General features: G+C 40.0%; 1 protein-coding gene across 1 annotated transcript in view; it reads left to right on the forward strand.

Annotated features, from left to right (window-relative positions):
• The window catches only part of FRY (FRY microtubule binding protein), a 193951-nt gene that overhangs the window by 156682 nt on the left and 21957 nt on the right, over positions 1–15312 (forward strand). The window contains exons 45-54 of the mRNA XM_026049852.1: positions 545–642; positions 735–905; positions 2914–3054; positions 3762–3941; positions 4934–5095; positions 5922–5996; positions 7049–7219; positions 9432–9440; positions 13424–13624; positions 14186–14347. Coding sequence (XP_025905637.1) covers positions 545–642; positions 735–905; positions 2914–3054; positions 3762–3941; positions 4934–5095; positions 5922–5996; positions 7049–7219; positions 9432–9440; positions 13424–13624; positions 14186–14347 — 1370 coding nt within the window. The remainder of the gene's footprint in view (positions 1–544; positions 643–734; positions 906–2913; positions 3055–3761; positions 3942–4933; positions 5096–5921; positions 5997–7048; positions 7220–9431; positions 9441–13423; positions 13625–14185; positions 14348–15312) is intronic.

The raw sequence follows: 15312 nt of genomic DNA on the forward strand, positions 1-15312 counted from the left end.
AGGCTGCAAAGGTACCTTCTGTGGTATCATTCTTCACTGAGCACAGAAGAAGCCAAATGCTCCTAAATTAGACTGTTTATCCAATGTGCATAAAATGAGAGGGAAAATGAGTAGTTAGAAGGTTATTTTCCTAAGTACAGATATTTTTTTCCTTTCAAAAACTGTATTGTGTCTGGTTACGCTTCTTGATTTTTGAGCCCAACTCCTTCTTGAACTGCAGGAACTTTTGTTTCAGCTCCCCATTACAGCCTCTGCCCATAAGTCATTGACTTCCTTGAGCCGGTGGTGAATTAACACACAAAGCTGAATTCCAGGCTCCAGACAGAGCCCTTAYGATCATGACAGGGGCTGGCAGGTAACATAGGAGCCACCTCCTAGGTTTGAACCTTCTTATGTGGTGTGGTCAGTCGCATGAACAATTTGTCAGTCTGTATGAGGTTCACGTAATATTGATACTAGGGCCTCCCATAAAATACCAACTTAAAGATCACTCTGTCTCCTGCTATCACAACTGTACATTTTGTTCTCTATTTTCCTGTTCTAGGGTTTCCACTGAATGTTCTGTGTCTCCTGCCTCATTTAATTCAGCATTTTGACAGTCCAAACCAGTTTTGTAAAGATGTAGCTGAAAGGATTGCTCAGGTATCACAGTTACTTTCTGCATTGTACATCCTTCAGCCCTGTAAATGCCGTTGCCTTATTCTCAATGTATTTTGATATTTGTATTTATTTAGGTTTGTTTGGAAGAAAAGAACCCCAAGCTTTCAAATCTTGCACATGTCATGACCCTTTACAAAACACACAGCTATACAAGGGACTGTCCTACCTGGGTAAATGTGGTTTGTCGTTACCTTCATGAAGCATTTGCTGATATTACTTTGAACATGGTTACATATCTGGCTGAGGTAAGTTTTCAAAGAGAAACTGTTTTAATTCTCTTGTTACCTAATAATCCAAAGAGCTGAAGTTTTCCTGGAGGTTAATGGGCTGTAATTCGGTAGCTGTTATTACAATAAAGAGGAAAGAACAGAAATTAGCGGAAAAAAAAATACTGTATGAAATAAATATGAAATACTAAAACCAAAGCCAGGGAAGGTTTGCAAGGTTGATGCATCTTAAAGCATCCTTTCTCATAAACTGGTAATGTTTCTACTGCAAAAGAAGGATAAACTGGACAACATTTATTTAGATCCCATTAAGGAAGATAGGAGGAGCACTAATACCAGTAAGAGTTTAGCAGCTTAAATAAGAACTGCAGTCTGGCCCTTTATCATCTGCTTTGTAAGGATGAGGTTCTTGATGCAAATTGCTACGCATTCCCTTAGCAGTGATTGGAACCTTCTTGCTGCCAGCTGTTCCTCTTCCCACATCACTTACTTGTAACATTTGTCATGTATGGAGCATAGAGCTGATGTGATGGTGTTACTGCTGGATCCAAGGGTACGTTCTGCTTTTCTGCAAAGCTCCTTGATTTTCTGCCTCCAGTCAATGCCAGGACCCTACTTTGCTCCAGAATTCTCCAACTTCTCTATTCACTTACACGCAAGAAGGACCTGGCTCAGGGAAGTCTCCCCTCTCATCCAGGGAAGTCTCCCCTCTCATCCAGGGAGAAAGTGGCTGAATATTCATTACCTAAATTCTCTAGCTTCTTTAGGGCAGCTTGGCTCTCCCCACATCCCTCTGCTCTCCCCTGAGTGCTCCGTGCACAATTGCCAGTCCTGATGCATCTCTCTGTTGGCCATTCTGTGTCATCTCTCTCCCACAAAAAGGACTTATGCAGATGTATGGAGAGCCTTTCTTTGTGCTTTCTCCCTGCTAGAGGTTGACACCCACTAACATATTAAGAGGCAGTTTTGTGGGCAGAATTAAGACCCATTCCTTACCTATCATCATAGGATGCCAGAGTGGTTAGTAAACAAATGTCCTCTTCTCTGTATTTACTGCAGCTRTGTTGAGTCACATCTGGGAAATGTTTGCATGCGTGCAAGGTAGATGCTAGTCTGGAAGAAAGGGCACAGAAATCATCTTTTTCACCRTGTTGTAGCCATGAAAATCATTTTTCCAGCAGTCAGCATGTTATTCCATTATAACCTCTTCAGTTGATAACCTGGTAAAATGCACATTGCAGTGACAGAGGGAGGATATTCTGTATTACCCATTAACAGCCCCGGTATCTTTCAGATTTTCAACTATTTCACACTTATATGCACCAGCACAAATACAGTATTTCTTTCTGTATGCCTCCAAATTACTGTCATGTGTATGTTTAAGCACAGTGACAATTCCAAGGCCAGTTCTCATATTCCAGGATTACAGTAAGGTGTTCTGCAATTCTAGGATTTAGATCAAGCCCTTCTTTGTATTAGTGTCTGCAGTAAGAGTGCCCTGGGACTCCACTCTCCTCCTTAGCAGAAAAGGTTTCCTTGGCAGTTACAGTCYATGAATACTGGCAATGAACTATATTTGGAGAAATATATATTGCTGTCTGGATAGTGGTAGCTTTGTTTCTTTAGCATGTTTTCTTTTCCTCCTCCAACTTTCAGCAAAGATCGAAATAAAAAAAAATCTCSTGTTTTTATTGGTTGTTCTTCCCCTGTTGCAGTCTTAACACCTACCTGCCAGCTTACTCAGTACCTCCTGAATGTGTTTTCTGGATAAGTTAGGGCAGGCATATTTAAGATGTATGTTTCTTTATGCAAACATGTTGGCCCTTGACTCCAAACTTAAAGCTATATTTTATTTCACACTTRTATCATCTTCACTTCAAGAATAATTGTAAAACAGCATTGCAAAATCAGTGGGTGAGGAAAGATTAACAATACAGATGGTATTTATGAGACTAGAAACTTTTTCTGTGAGGAGAAACATCTCAAAACTTAGTTCTTTTCAACGTGTTTTTCTTTTTCTTTATAGCTGCTAGAAAAGGGCCTTCCCAGCATGCAGCAATCCCTCTTGCAGATGATCTACAGTCTCCTTAGCTATATGGACCTGTCGGCTATTCCTGTTAAACAGTTTAATGTGGAAGTGCTAAAAACCATTGAAAAATATGTACAGGTAAATACCTTATTTTCCCTGTATTAGAATAGGAACTCAGCAATGTTTACTATGAAAAGTTATCTTTTTTTTTTTTTTTTTTTTTTAAAAACAAGAATTTAAGGCTTGATTGGGGGGGGGGGAATAAGGCTGTTCATTGTGATACCTGATTTATAAATGTCCTGATGCCAGATAGACTGCTTGTCCCCAGATAACACGCTTGACCTGTGCTCCTTATGCAAGGTGGAAATCAGGCTGCAGATACCACAGATTTTAAATGTTAGCTGCCTTCCTGGCTCTGTTTTGAACTGCTCTAAGTGTCCCGAAGAGAAATCTGCACTACTTTGGTGTTCAGCCCTACCACAGACAGCAGCCGGTTAAGCACCGCTTAACTGGGAGGCAGTGATCAATCCTTGGCTTTCCTCTGTTTAGTAACATAAACAAATATGCTTAGTCATGTAACTGTATGGAGTCTAAGAGTGGGTATTTTAAAGCCCTTCATCTGCCAGATTGGTCTTGCACTCAGGTCTTCTAGGTTTTAGGCCCATTCCCTAAGAATGACTCTTAAGGCAAGGGTATGTGCCTCGTCAGTGGACAAGAGAAAGTAGGGAAAGCAAAATATATTCATTGCACATCAGTATTATGTGGCAGAAAATACGACTAAMGTGTAAATAATCTTGAATATGTGTGAATCTTTCAAGTTGCTGATTCGATATACCTATTTGTAGAGCATTCATTGGAGAGAAGCCTTGAATATCTTGAAGTTGGTAGTTTCGCGTTCTGCCAGTTTAGTTTTGCCGTCCTATCAACACAGTGACCTTTCAAAAGTGGAAATACATCGGGTGTGGAACAGTGCCTCCAAGGAGCTACCAGGGAAGACTTTAGAGTTTCACTTCGATATTTCAGAGGTATGGCTTGTAATTCTACTACTTAAAGCCCTGATTTTCATCTCATGTTTGGTAATCCTGAAACATGTGCTATAGTTCCTTAAGAAAGCTGAAAAATTGCAAAAAAGAATTATAGTACAGTGAAAGAGAAGTATAATACAGTGAACCTCTTGAATTCTTCTTGATCCACAGTGACATTCTGCATTTTCATTTAGATTTTTCTAATAATGTGCTACCAGTTAYATTTAAAATACTTTCAGGGAAACGCTATGCCTAGGCTAACTTGTAAATGTACTATAAATGCATAATCCCTCATCCCCCTGACAAATCTTTCATTGCTGGATGCCAGTGTTCTCTCTAATTGTTTAGACACAGAAATATGTTGTTTATGGCAGTAATGCCTAGCTTCTGACTGAACTCTTTTACAGCAATCTTTATCCTGCAGACCCAGGGCACACTGTAACTTTATGCCACTGAATGAACCCGTGGACCCTAGTGGTCAAATTGAGTGTTTTTAGCWTTATGTACTTCTTCATATAGGTAGTACACTTTGGCTTAAAAGGAAATTTCAGCATAAAAAGTGGTCTTGTACGGGATTTCTGCCAGTTATTGCTTGTAAGTTTAGTCCTAGAAAACACTGAGTATCATCAATCCAGAAGACACTTCACAGTGTGCTGGAACAGGGCCAGAGTGCTCAGCATTTTTAGGAAAATCCTTAAAACAACACGTGGGAGAAATCTGGACTTGGAATATGCATAAGCTTTTCTTTTTTTTCTGCTGTTTGACAGTTCCTTATGACTATTAGCTACTCATGAAGACAAGTGTTAGATACTGGCCACAGCAATGGTTACTGAGAAAATCATACACGTACCACATGTCATGAAATTTGGTGCGCTCTGTTTTTTTCATGCTTGCCATCTTCAGAGAAATCTTTTCCTGCTGGTGAAGTAATAGGCCCCGTTAGAAGCTCACCATGGAGCACTGTAGTAGAAAATAATTGTTTTTCATTTAAGACTCCAATTATTGGGAGGCGGTACGATGAGCTGCAGAGCTCCTCCGGCCGAGACGGGAAGCCGAGGGCGATGGCCGTCACCCGGAGCACGTCCTCAACCTCATCAGGTTCCAACTCCAACGTCCTTGTGCCTGTGAGTTGGAAGAGACCCCAGTACTCGCAGGTAAGCTCCTTCCAAGAAGCCTGCTCTTCGTTAAGAATTGCTCCTGGAGCAACTCTTAATTTAACACACACATATAAAGATGATTTTTTAGCTCTTGAAGGCCTGTGGCCTCTGTGGCCTGAGCACAGCGTGGCAGTGGCAGCCCAGCAGTCTGGCTGCAGGTGGCCCTGAACGGCCTTCTGCAACTCAGTAAGGGCCTGAGCTGTGACTGCCTTCTCTCTGGCTCATAGGAAATTCACTCTCTAAGAAATCTCTCTAATTTCTAATGTTGAGGTGACACAGACTGGTGAGTTTAGATTTTAGAGAGCAGAGCAGAAAGTAAAATTTTGGAAGCCTTGTTTATTTGGGAAGTCAGATCRAAAAAACAATCCTTCCAATGCTTGTCCTAAAAGAGGTATTTGCTTGCATTGCTGATTTTGATTAGCTGCCCTCTAAAAATAAACTCGTACGGAATAAATGTATATATTGCCTTTTTAATATAGCAGATCTACACTACTCAAACACCATTTCTCAAAAAAATAGGCACGTGCTTAATTTTAGGCTTCTAAATTGTCTCTTTGATGTGATGTACAGGATCTAGTGCTTTCTTATTAAGCTCAATAGAATTAATGGACTAATTTAAAAATAATGACTAAAATAATTAACAGCTACTTTTCAGTTTCGGTGTATGCACAGTAGCTCTGAAAGTAATCCTTTCAGCACTTGATGAGTCATTCTTTGGTTSTTTCCTCCTAATTAAAAATCCCTAATTATGTCTGTAGTCAGCAGGAGAATATGTGGTTAAAAAGATGCTAACTTGGAAATGTCTTGTTTTCTTGTTTTCTAGAAAAGAACAAAGGAAAAGCTGGTACACGTCCTTTCTTTGTGTGGTCAGGAAGTTGGTCTGAGTAAAAATCCTTCAGTAAGTAGCCTTGTATTGACCATTTCTTTTTTTATTTTTTTTCTTTTCTTTTGTCCTGAATTTTTAATACAGAGAACTTTCTTTCCCAGAATTGTTGAGCTGGTTTCCATAGTTTCAGGTTACACTGCCACCACTGTAATTAGCACTGGCCCGTGCTGCCTTTCTCAGCATATAAACCACTGATAAATGACCTTCTCACTTAGAGATGCATTTACATAAAGAGCTACATACCAGTTTGCTGTGAGAGATTAGCGATGCTGTAGGTTTTACTTATTGCCAGCACAGTGGGTAGAGAGTAATGGTGTCTAGTATTACCAATTTAGAACCTTTCTAAAGTACRAAATTAAATTACAGAAATAAAACAAAAGGTTATAATTATTCCATTAAATAATAATTYTAACATTGCACTTTAAAGATTAATAATGTCTAATGCTCAGAAATGGGCAATGGATCATCCCCGATGGGGATGCTCTTAAAATAGTTACTAGGGGGTTTTTTACAGAAATATGAAAAAAGGTGTTTTAATATAGTATTCATCTGTCACTTGTATTACAATGAACAAGTTCTTCAATTCTGCAAAACAGGAAATTTTGCCTTTTCTCAACTAAATTGCAGATATGATTATTTTTCAGTAGGAAGGAAACATGATAGCTTGTTAGATTTTCTAATCATGACACATTTCAAGCATCATTTTTAACAAAAGATTCTTTGATGAACTTATTAACTCATCTCCTTGACAGCATTTTTCTTTACTATCTTCCTTGAATTTTGTTCCTGTAAATGCATAAACATCCAGGCAGCCTCAGTCTGCAGCCATTAGGAGGTAGCTGTAATATTCTTGGACGTGTTCCTACAGTATAAAGTTGCTTCTTTGTACAAGTTTAATCTGAAGGCACCTGTCCAACATAAATAATAAAGAGTGTTCTAAAAATACTCTCTGAAGGAATTAGGTGTGTACTGGAAATACAGACTTCCGAATAACCAATTACAGCTTTTAGGAAGAAACAACCGGAGAGAACAGTTTCTTACCGGAGAAATCCTTTGAATTGTAGGTAATTTTTTCTTCCTGTGGTGATTTGGATCTGATCGAGCACCAGACAAGCTTGGTACCTTCRGAAGACGGCACCAGGGAGCAGGAGAACATGGATGATTCAAACAGTGAACAACAGTTCAGAGTCTTTAGGGACTTTGATTTCCTAGATGTTGAGCTGGAAGATGGGGAGGTACAGTATATTTTCTCTGAAACAGCTTMTTTTAAAAAAATACTCTTTCTACTAAATCCTGTACTCTTTCTGTAACATAAAACTTTAACTATGCAACTATAAACTTTGAGCTGAGATTATTTGTAATGTTCACTTAGTGTTTACTTCAGTAGCAAAACAGTAACAGGCTACCACACCCTTCCTTTCTGAATCTGCTTTAGGAAACACTGCAGAACTGTTACTGAAAGATAAAACCTCTGCTCTAGGACCGGCATAAATATCAAGTTTCTGGGACTTTTAAGTGAATTTAGCTTAAGTACAAAATTTTAAACCCCAAATTRTTAACAAATATGTGTTTGCAGATTAGCAGATCTGTGTGATAGAAGTGTTTCAAGGCTGTTGTTTCRTGAGTAAGCCTCCAAAACTTGAATTCAGGTCTTCAGGGTGTTGTGTTTCTTTTGCAAGTGCTGATGAAATCACTAACACTCGGAGGGATCTATCTTCCACACTGCTTAGGTGTCAGTGATTTCATCATTCCGTGCAGGAGCTAAGCAGAACCCTGAAGGCAAGATCAAGTCTTGGCAGGTGAAGCCTGTCAGCTCACCTTCAGCTGAAACTGCTGAAGGGAAATAGTTGAAGAAGTGCTGAAGCTTGGCAGGGGCTGCCCCTTTTAACCTTGCTTACCCCAAACTCTGAGTGTTTCTTTCCTTTTGGGAGGGTAAGGGCAAAAAAAAAAAAAAAAAAAAAAATTTCCAAGCAAGTCTAAGAATTTCAGTGCTATTTAGATTTTAAAATTGTTAGCTATTTTGAAGTACTTAAACTGCAAATGCTCCGTCAGCCTAACAGTTTAGAAAATTGTCTTGTCATAGTCAGGATTCAGATTTTGACATGAATTCTCTAAGGCAACACTCTTAGCCCTAAGAGCACCACGTGTACAAGAAGAAATAATCAGCATTCCCACCAGTAGATTTACAGTTGTACTATTTAAAGTACACCTGAACTGTGAATTAAGGTACTTAGGATTTTTTTTTTCTAAATAAGAGCAAGAATGAAGGAATGGAGAGAGACATCACAGAGTCTTTATTTTCCAAGTCAAGAGTCTCTCTGTACTCTCTGTCTTATATGTACTGATTTGGGCTCATAGTGGCCCATCACTTTGCTAAAAAAGGAAGTAGGTGGCATCAGTGGTTGAAAATACACTGCCCAAGAAATGTGAATGGGCTTTAATGTTCCAAACAACGATAAATGATAAAACAGCAATGCCAGGTAGCTGCCGAAAATATGCTCACTTTGAGCTTTTTGGTATCTTTAATTCTTTCAAAATATTGCAAGGGAATGAAACTATATGTTTTGTGTGTGTGTGTGTGTGTATATATATATGTATACACATTCATCATATAAAATCTTCTAAAGAAAATATGGCTTTCATTTCACAAATACCAAAATGGTAGACAAGTCACGGAGCTGGCAGATTGTCAGTACTGTTATTATGGGTGTAGGGCAGAGACATCAGATACCTCCCAGTTCAGTGTCCTTGGCACTCAGTGCAGAACAACTCCCATCCAGAAGATTCCACCTTCATGGAGCGTGACTGCAAAGATTTGTACACGTGTGGCTAACTTGAGGCCTAAATTAATACACTAATCATCTTAAGATGATGGTGGAACAGAAGTTAAACTTCTCGGTTTCTATGTGAAGCAAGGCTAAAGATCTAGTCTTACACTTAATACATGTTTAAACTACATATTTTAAAATATCAGGCATCTGAGTCCTTGGATGCCAGGGCTTAGTCCAGCCTGACTTAGTACTTTTTAAACAGAGAGAAACTTGGGGCAAATTGAAACCTGGTAGAAGAAGAAATGTTGCTAATAACTCAGTTGAAACTATATCGTTTACATCAGTCTGAAGCTCATCTAATCAAAATCATGAATAAAACAGTGTTAGAAAACTTAAACTAATAAGAGCACAAATAGCCTCTCCAGAAAATCCTGTGATTTAAACAGTTAGGGTTGTATCATCCCCAGATCACAAGATGCACCTGGCTGAAATTTAATAAAGCTTTGAATGCAAGCCTTGGATATTTTTAAATTAAAAAGATAGGTCAGAAGACCTGAAATTTCCATGATAACATARTTTACAACTGTAGGCAAATGTTTGTCATGAAATCTTTAATACAGTAATTTTACATAGATTCTTTCTATTTGTTTTTCTATCTGTTATATCTGCTACCCAGGAACTTCAGGTAAGTCCTGAACTCAGATATGCTAGTATTTGTTATGCCTTCTTGCAAACTTGTTTTATAGAATAACATCATAGTTTTGTTGTTTGCCCCCTTTTCAGTGTGTGCTTCTGTGTGTGGGTGGGTGTGTGCCTGCATCTCTGACAGGTGCTTCATTTTTTTTGTCTTGTATTAGAAATATTTTGGAGGCCTTTTTCAAAAGCTAAGTTTTAAATAGTTAAAAGGCATTTTGCTTCATTTTCAAATATTTATTTTTGACATTTGCAATTGGCTTTAACTTATTTACATTAGCTTGATATAATACCAGCATTTTGAAATTGGGCCATTTCTATTTTGCATTATCATAAGTAATATGTTGAAACACAAAAAGAACATAATCAGTTTTTAAAATATGGTAAAATAGGTGCAATTTGTTTCTATGGACAAATAATATATAAATCCTGCTTTTCTGTTATGATATATTGGCTCCTCTTGGCATCCTACTAATGCTGATTAATGGGACCTCTGTAGATGATTTGGATCACTGCTTATCAGCCTAATTTTGCGAATAATGGTGCTTAATTTAATTCACCTTTATACTCCCACTGCCTTTGCTGCAGTTATTTCCCATGTGAAGAAAACTAAACAGGCACATAAGCATTTGGAAGTCTGAGACCTCAGCTTTGAGGTTTTTAATATTATGTCAAGAATTGAGATACTGCAAAAGGGGTTGTATGAATGATAGAAAAATCCAGCAGCAACAGGAGTTTTTCAGATTTATTTCTGAATAATTCTGAGAGCTTGTATGTCAGTTACTGTTGAAAGAAAAGCACCAACAAAATCTCTGTCCCCAAAGGCATGTGCTCCAAAAGATGCAAGTATGGAGAAATAGAGACTTTTTGTTGAGCTCCACAGCGCTCGGTGCCTACTCTGCCTGTACCCTGCAGTATTTCACAGAATCACAGAATCTTCAAGGTTGGAAGGGACCTCTAGAGATCAYCCAGTCCAACCCCCTGCTCTAGCAGGGACACCCACAGCACAGGGCACAGGGCGGCATCCAGGCAGGTTTGGAAGATCTCCAGAGAAGGAGACTCCACAGCCTCCCTGGGCAGCCTCTTCCACTGCTCTGTCACCCTCACAGTGAAGAAGTTCCTCCTCACATGGAGATGGAACCTCCTGTGTTTCAGCCTGCACCTGTTACCCCTTGTCCTGTCGCTGGCCACCGCTGACAAAAGCTTGGCCCCCTCCTCCCTGCATTCTCCCTTCCTTGTACTTCTACATGTTAATAAGATCCCCTCTCAGCCTTCTCTTCTCCAGGCTGAACAGGCCCAACTCACGCAGTCTCTCCTCATACAAGAGATGCTTCAGTCCCTTAATCATCTTTGTCGCTCTCCGCTGGACCCTCTCRAGAAGCTCCACGTCCCTCTTGTCCTGGGGAGCCCAGAGCTGCCCCCAATACTCCAGGTGCGGCCTCACCAGAGCTGAGCAGAGGGGCAGGATCCCCTCCCTTGACCTGCTGGCAACATCCTCCTGATGCAGCCAGGATCCCATTGGCCTTCCTGGCCACGAGGGCACTGCTGACTYATTTGTGTGAATCGGTCAACTTTGCATCCTTTGGAAACACAGTAGGGTAAAAAATTATCTGCAAGAAGCTTTGCAGGCACTTCATCGAGGGGCTAGGCTTCTGCTTTCCTGTCCATGCCYCACTTTCCCCCAGGTTTGCAGTGCTTGAAGCAGCTGAAATATCAGGTCACCTCCACAACCAGATAGGCAGCCGTGGTCATGCGAAGTCCCACGCAGTCCTGCCTCGCTGTTGGCACATGTATAGAGAGCGACTCTTTTCTGATATATTACTGGTGACTTTTCAGTTAGGAAATAATTTTGCTGAAGCTGTAGATAAAAATGAGCAGCCTCTCAGCTACATCATCCCTCCTGCTTGCTACCTGTGAAAGAAAAACTACTTCAGACTGCAAAAAAACACAGTTCTCTCTGTAGTGGCTATGCGTTTACCTTGTGTTTAAACTGTAGATTCCAAAATGAAACAGCATCAAGAAATACACTCAGAGACACAGGCCACAAAGTTACCTGCTGGTTGTGCATGGGCATGGCGAGGAACACGCGAGCAGTAACTGCAGTTCTTCTTGCTGGCTTGGTTATTGCTAGTTCAGTAGCTGATGTTTTGGGGAGGATGGCCCATTGCTGCACATGCCCTCCAGCCTTCATGAGGGAGGACAGAGTGCCAAATAATTTCTTGAAATAAGGAGTTGGGGACTGTACAATAAAGTTTGCAATTTAAGGGGCCCAATTCTTAAATGTTCGATGTTTGCTACTCCCGCAAACCCTACTACATGATCCTTTTCATGGGATATGAAAACGGAAGGTTCTTCTAATATGGTATCATCATAACAATTTCATTTTCATTTGCTCTTGAATATAGTACATTTCTTAATTTTGTATTTCTTGTGGATTACAGTTCTCAAATTTCTGGATTGACTTTTTCTTAAACAAGAAGTTCTTAGTTGTTTTTCCTTTGTATTCTTTTCATGCAAAGTCAGCCTTGCTTTGTAAAACTGAACTTTCCCGCTTTTCAATCATACTCCAAAATCTGTTGCATTGAGGTGCAGTGATGCAAAATAAGATCTATTTGTGCAAGGTTGTTGACTGCTAAGGAGGTAAAATTGCATTTGAATTAACTGCAGATTATGCCCTTCAGTGCCAATTCAGCATGTCTGTCTGAGTAGTCCTGAATGGGAATTGTTCAAGTGCTTAAAATCAGAAGCCTGCCGAAGTACCTTGCAGAGCTAAGACCTTTCTCTCTATGATTGTATATAATTCTCAACTACGCAAGCCTAGGAGATACTTCCTATATAATCTCTGATTTGTTAACATTTATGATTTTAGGGAAGAAAGTTCAGTGGTTTCATATTTAAAATATAAAGGTCAACTTGAATTTTCAGAAATGGATTTACTTGTTTAAGAGTATTGCTTCTAACAGAGCCTTTTCTTCCTTATCTCTGTGGGTCCCTGGCAGGCCTTGAGGACACGGGTCTGTATTTGCTGGGCAGGAACCTGACTAGACGTGCAGAAGGGAACTAGAGACTTAGTGCAGCTAGTGGAACTAATGAGAGGAGCTGGCTGCAGGATGCTGAAAAATACACACGTCAAACAAAGAGAAAGACAGTGGGAAAACATTGGTTGTTAGAAGAAATTAAAGCAATGCTGGTATTTGTTCCCCAGTCTAACAGCTAATTATGCATTTTGCTTAATGCGGTCGCTTCATGTTACTGTCTGCAGGATCAGAACTGAAAGTCAGTATAAAATGTTTGGACAATTTGACTGTGTCCTTTTCAAAAGTGAAGTTTCAGTCAGTGCTGGTTTGGTTCTGGATTGGTATAGCTTCAAATAATTGAAAGTAACTTCAGGTTACAAAAATAAGCCATATTGGTCTAGAATAACAGTCAAAAACATGTTACTTTAGTTATTGTGTTTTGTGAGCTAAACAAGAGCTGCACTCGTACCTACCTTAACTCTTCGTTCTGGTTATGTATATAATGAGAAGRATCCAAAATCTTTAATGTTTCTTTTGTGATTGAAACGTTGCTATGAACTGAGTTTTGAATATTTTTAAACATCACRGAAAAACCTTCACAAATTGGTTCTGAGTTTTTAGTTTGCCTGCTGCTATTCTGATGGTACTGAGATGTGTGTATGTGTGTGTGGACTTACAGAATGGAATTCTTAAATCAGCCGGTGCATGAGAAACGTCTAATACCGAAAATAATGATTTTTCATTTAACTGTCATTTCCATGCTTCTGCTCTTATCTCCAGGTGAAGCACCGGGAAATTTTACACGCTCCTGTTACCCTCCTGCTTAGCGAAATAATGTTCATATCAAATGTGTATTATACCTTTGCCCAGCAGCATTCCCTAGCTAACTGTTCTAACGCTGAGTTGCGGTGTCTGGTGAACCTCTGGTGAGGAAAGCCGACCCTCTGTCCGCTTGCAGGGCGAGAGCATGGACAACTTCAACTGGGGCGTCCGCCGGCGCTCCCTGGACAGCCTGGACAAGTGCGACATGCAGCTGCTGGAGGAGAGCCAGCTCTCGGGGAGCACGCCCAGCCTCAGCAAAATGAACCACGAGGACTCCGATGAGTCATCCGAGGAGGAGGACCTGACCACCAGCCAAATCCTGGAGCACTCCGACCTAGTAAGTTGCTCACTGGGAGTTTAGCAGGAGCTGGGGTGGTGGTTTTAAGTATCTTGGTCCTTCAGCTTGCTCTTGCCTCCGTGCAGCATGAGCAGCTGAAATAGTGGCACTTCATGTGATAGTGGCACCTCATGTGATATTCTCTGCCTTCTGGCTGTGCCTTTCTTTGCAAACACGCACAGCAATTTCAGTGACAGTTCTAAACATAGGAAGAATCAAATCTCCTAAGTTGCTTTTTGCAGCAAATTGCTCCATGCCAATTTCATGTAAATCAGGGGTAAATAATTCTGATGTGTTTAATACTTGAAGAAATAGGGCCAGCCTCCATTTCTGCAAACTGCCAGGTTTTCATTGTTCACTTTTGGGATGCTTACACACAATTTTTATGACAGAAACATCAAGAAGACCCTAGTACATCTTCATGTACAATCTAACAGAGCCACTATCACTGACCTTTATGACTCCATGTGCTTTGCCTGTTTATCTGATCTGTATATGGTAGGTAGCTGTATGTTCAGTTCTGTGTGTATTTATTTATTTATTAATTTTTCTTTTAAACAGATTATAACTCTTTCCCCATCTGAGGATACAAATCACATTGATTCACTTTCTACGTCATGTGAGACAACCTCAGCAGACCCTCATCACTTCAGTATAGGAACATCTAGCTTTGATGTCTCTTTGCCTGACATGAACAATCTCCAAGTATCTGAAACTTCCAAGGTGAAGGAATATTGCTTTTATTACCAACTAGAGTATATTTTATATAAGATATTTAAAAGTTCCTTTTACTTAATGCTTTTTGGTCTGTTGAGGCAAGTGTATTCACACTTGCTGTGTATAATGGCAGTATAAAAAAGGCATTCATATGTTTCTGTATGTTCATACTCTCTTTTTTCTACTTTCCCTCTTCTCATTAAAAGAATTTTATTTRTTGTTTCTTAAATATATTGCTTTTCAGATTCACCAAAATGCTACTAGGTAGCTGCAAGATAAATTCATGAACTGGTTTGACTCTAAGGGAATGCAGTTTTCTTCTTCAAGCTGATTTGCTAACTTGTGTGGGGGTGTCTGCATGTATTCTCAGATTTTTTCGTGTGTGGGAACCTATTGTACAGTTGTGTGCACTGGATTCAGTTCTTGCTTTTTGGCAGGCACTCAGAAATTTAAAATTCATAATGACAATATTAAGCCAGCTTTTGCGGGGGGCAGGGTTTGGGAGGATGAACCAGCCGTGTTAAGCCCAGTTTATTTCCGACAGTTGTATAAGAAGATGCAACCTGAACATAATGTAAGGTTGGTAAAAGATCACCATTGTATGAGTGTCTGTTAATTTTAATAATATTTGTGTTTGATACTTCTATGTACAGGAGATCAGATGATTCTACTGCTCTTGTTCTCACTTTCAAGATACAGAAAGTGAAGATTTGGGGTTGATTTTCATTTGTTTCTTGGGGGCTTTATGACACCAAGAAGGCGTTCTCTGTCWTGTCAGACCTGGGTGTCCTCTACAGAAGAGCAACGTGAACGAATGGGGCAGGGGAACAACGTGAATGTCTTGTGTGACCACCAGCTTTCATTCCAGTTCCCCCATCCAGCCACGAATACCTAATTGCAAATAAGGGATGTAGTGCTGCAGATAGCAGAAGTTATGGAAGCTGGAAGAGGGCAGGGAGCAGGGAAGGAGG

This window comes from Nothoprocta perdicaria, unplaced genomic scaffold, assembly GCF_003342845.1.
Source record: "Nothoprocta perdicaria isolate Ctin4 unplaced genomic scaffold, notPer1 scaffold_62, whole genome shotgun sequence".
Lineage (NCBI taxonomy): Eukaryota > Metazoa > Chordata > Aves > Tinamiformes > Tinamidae > Nothoprocta > Nothoprocta perdicaria.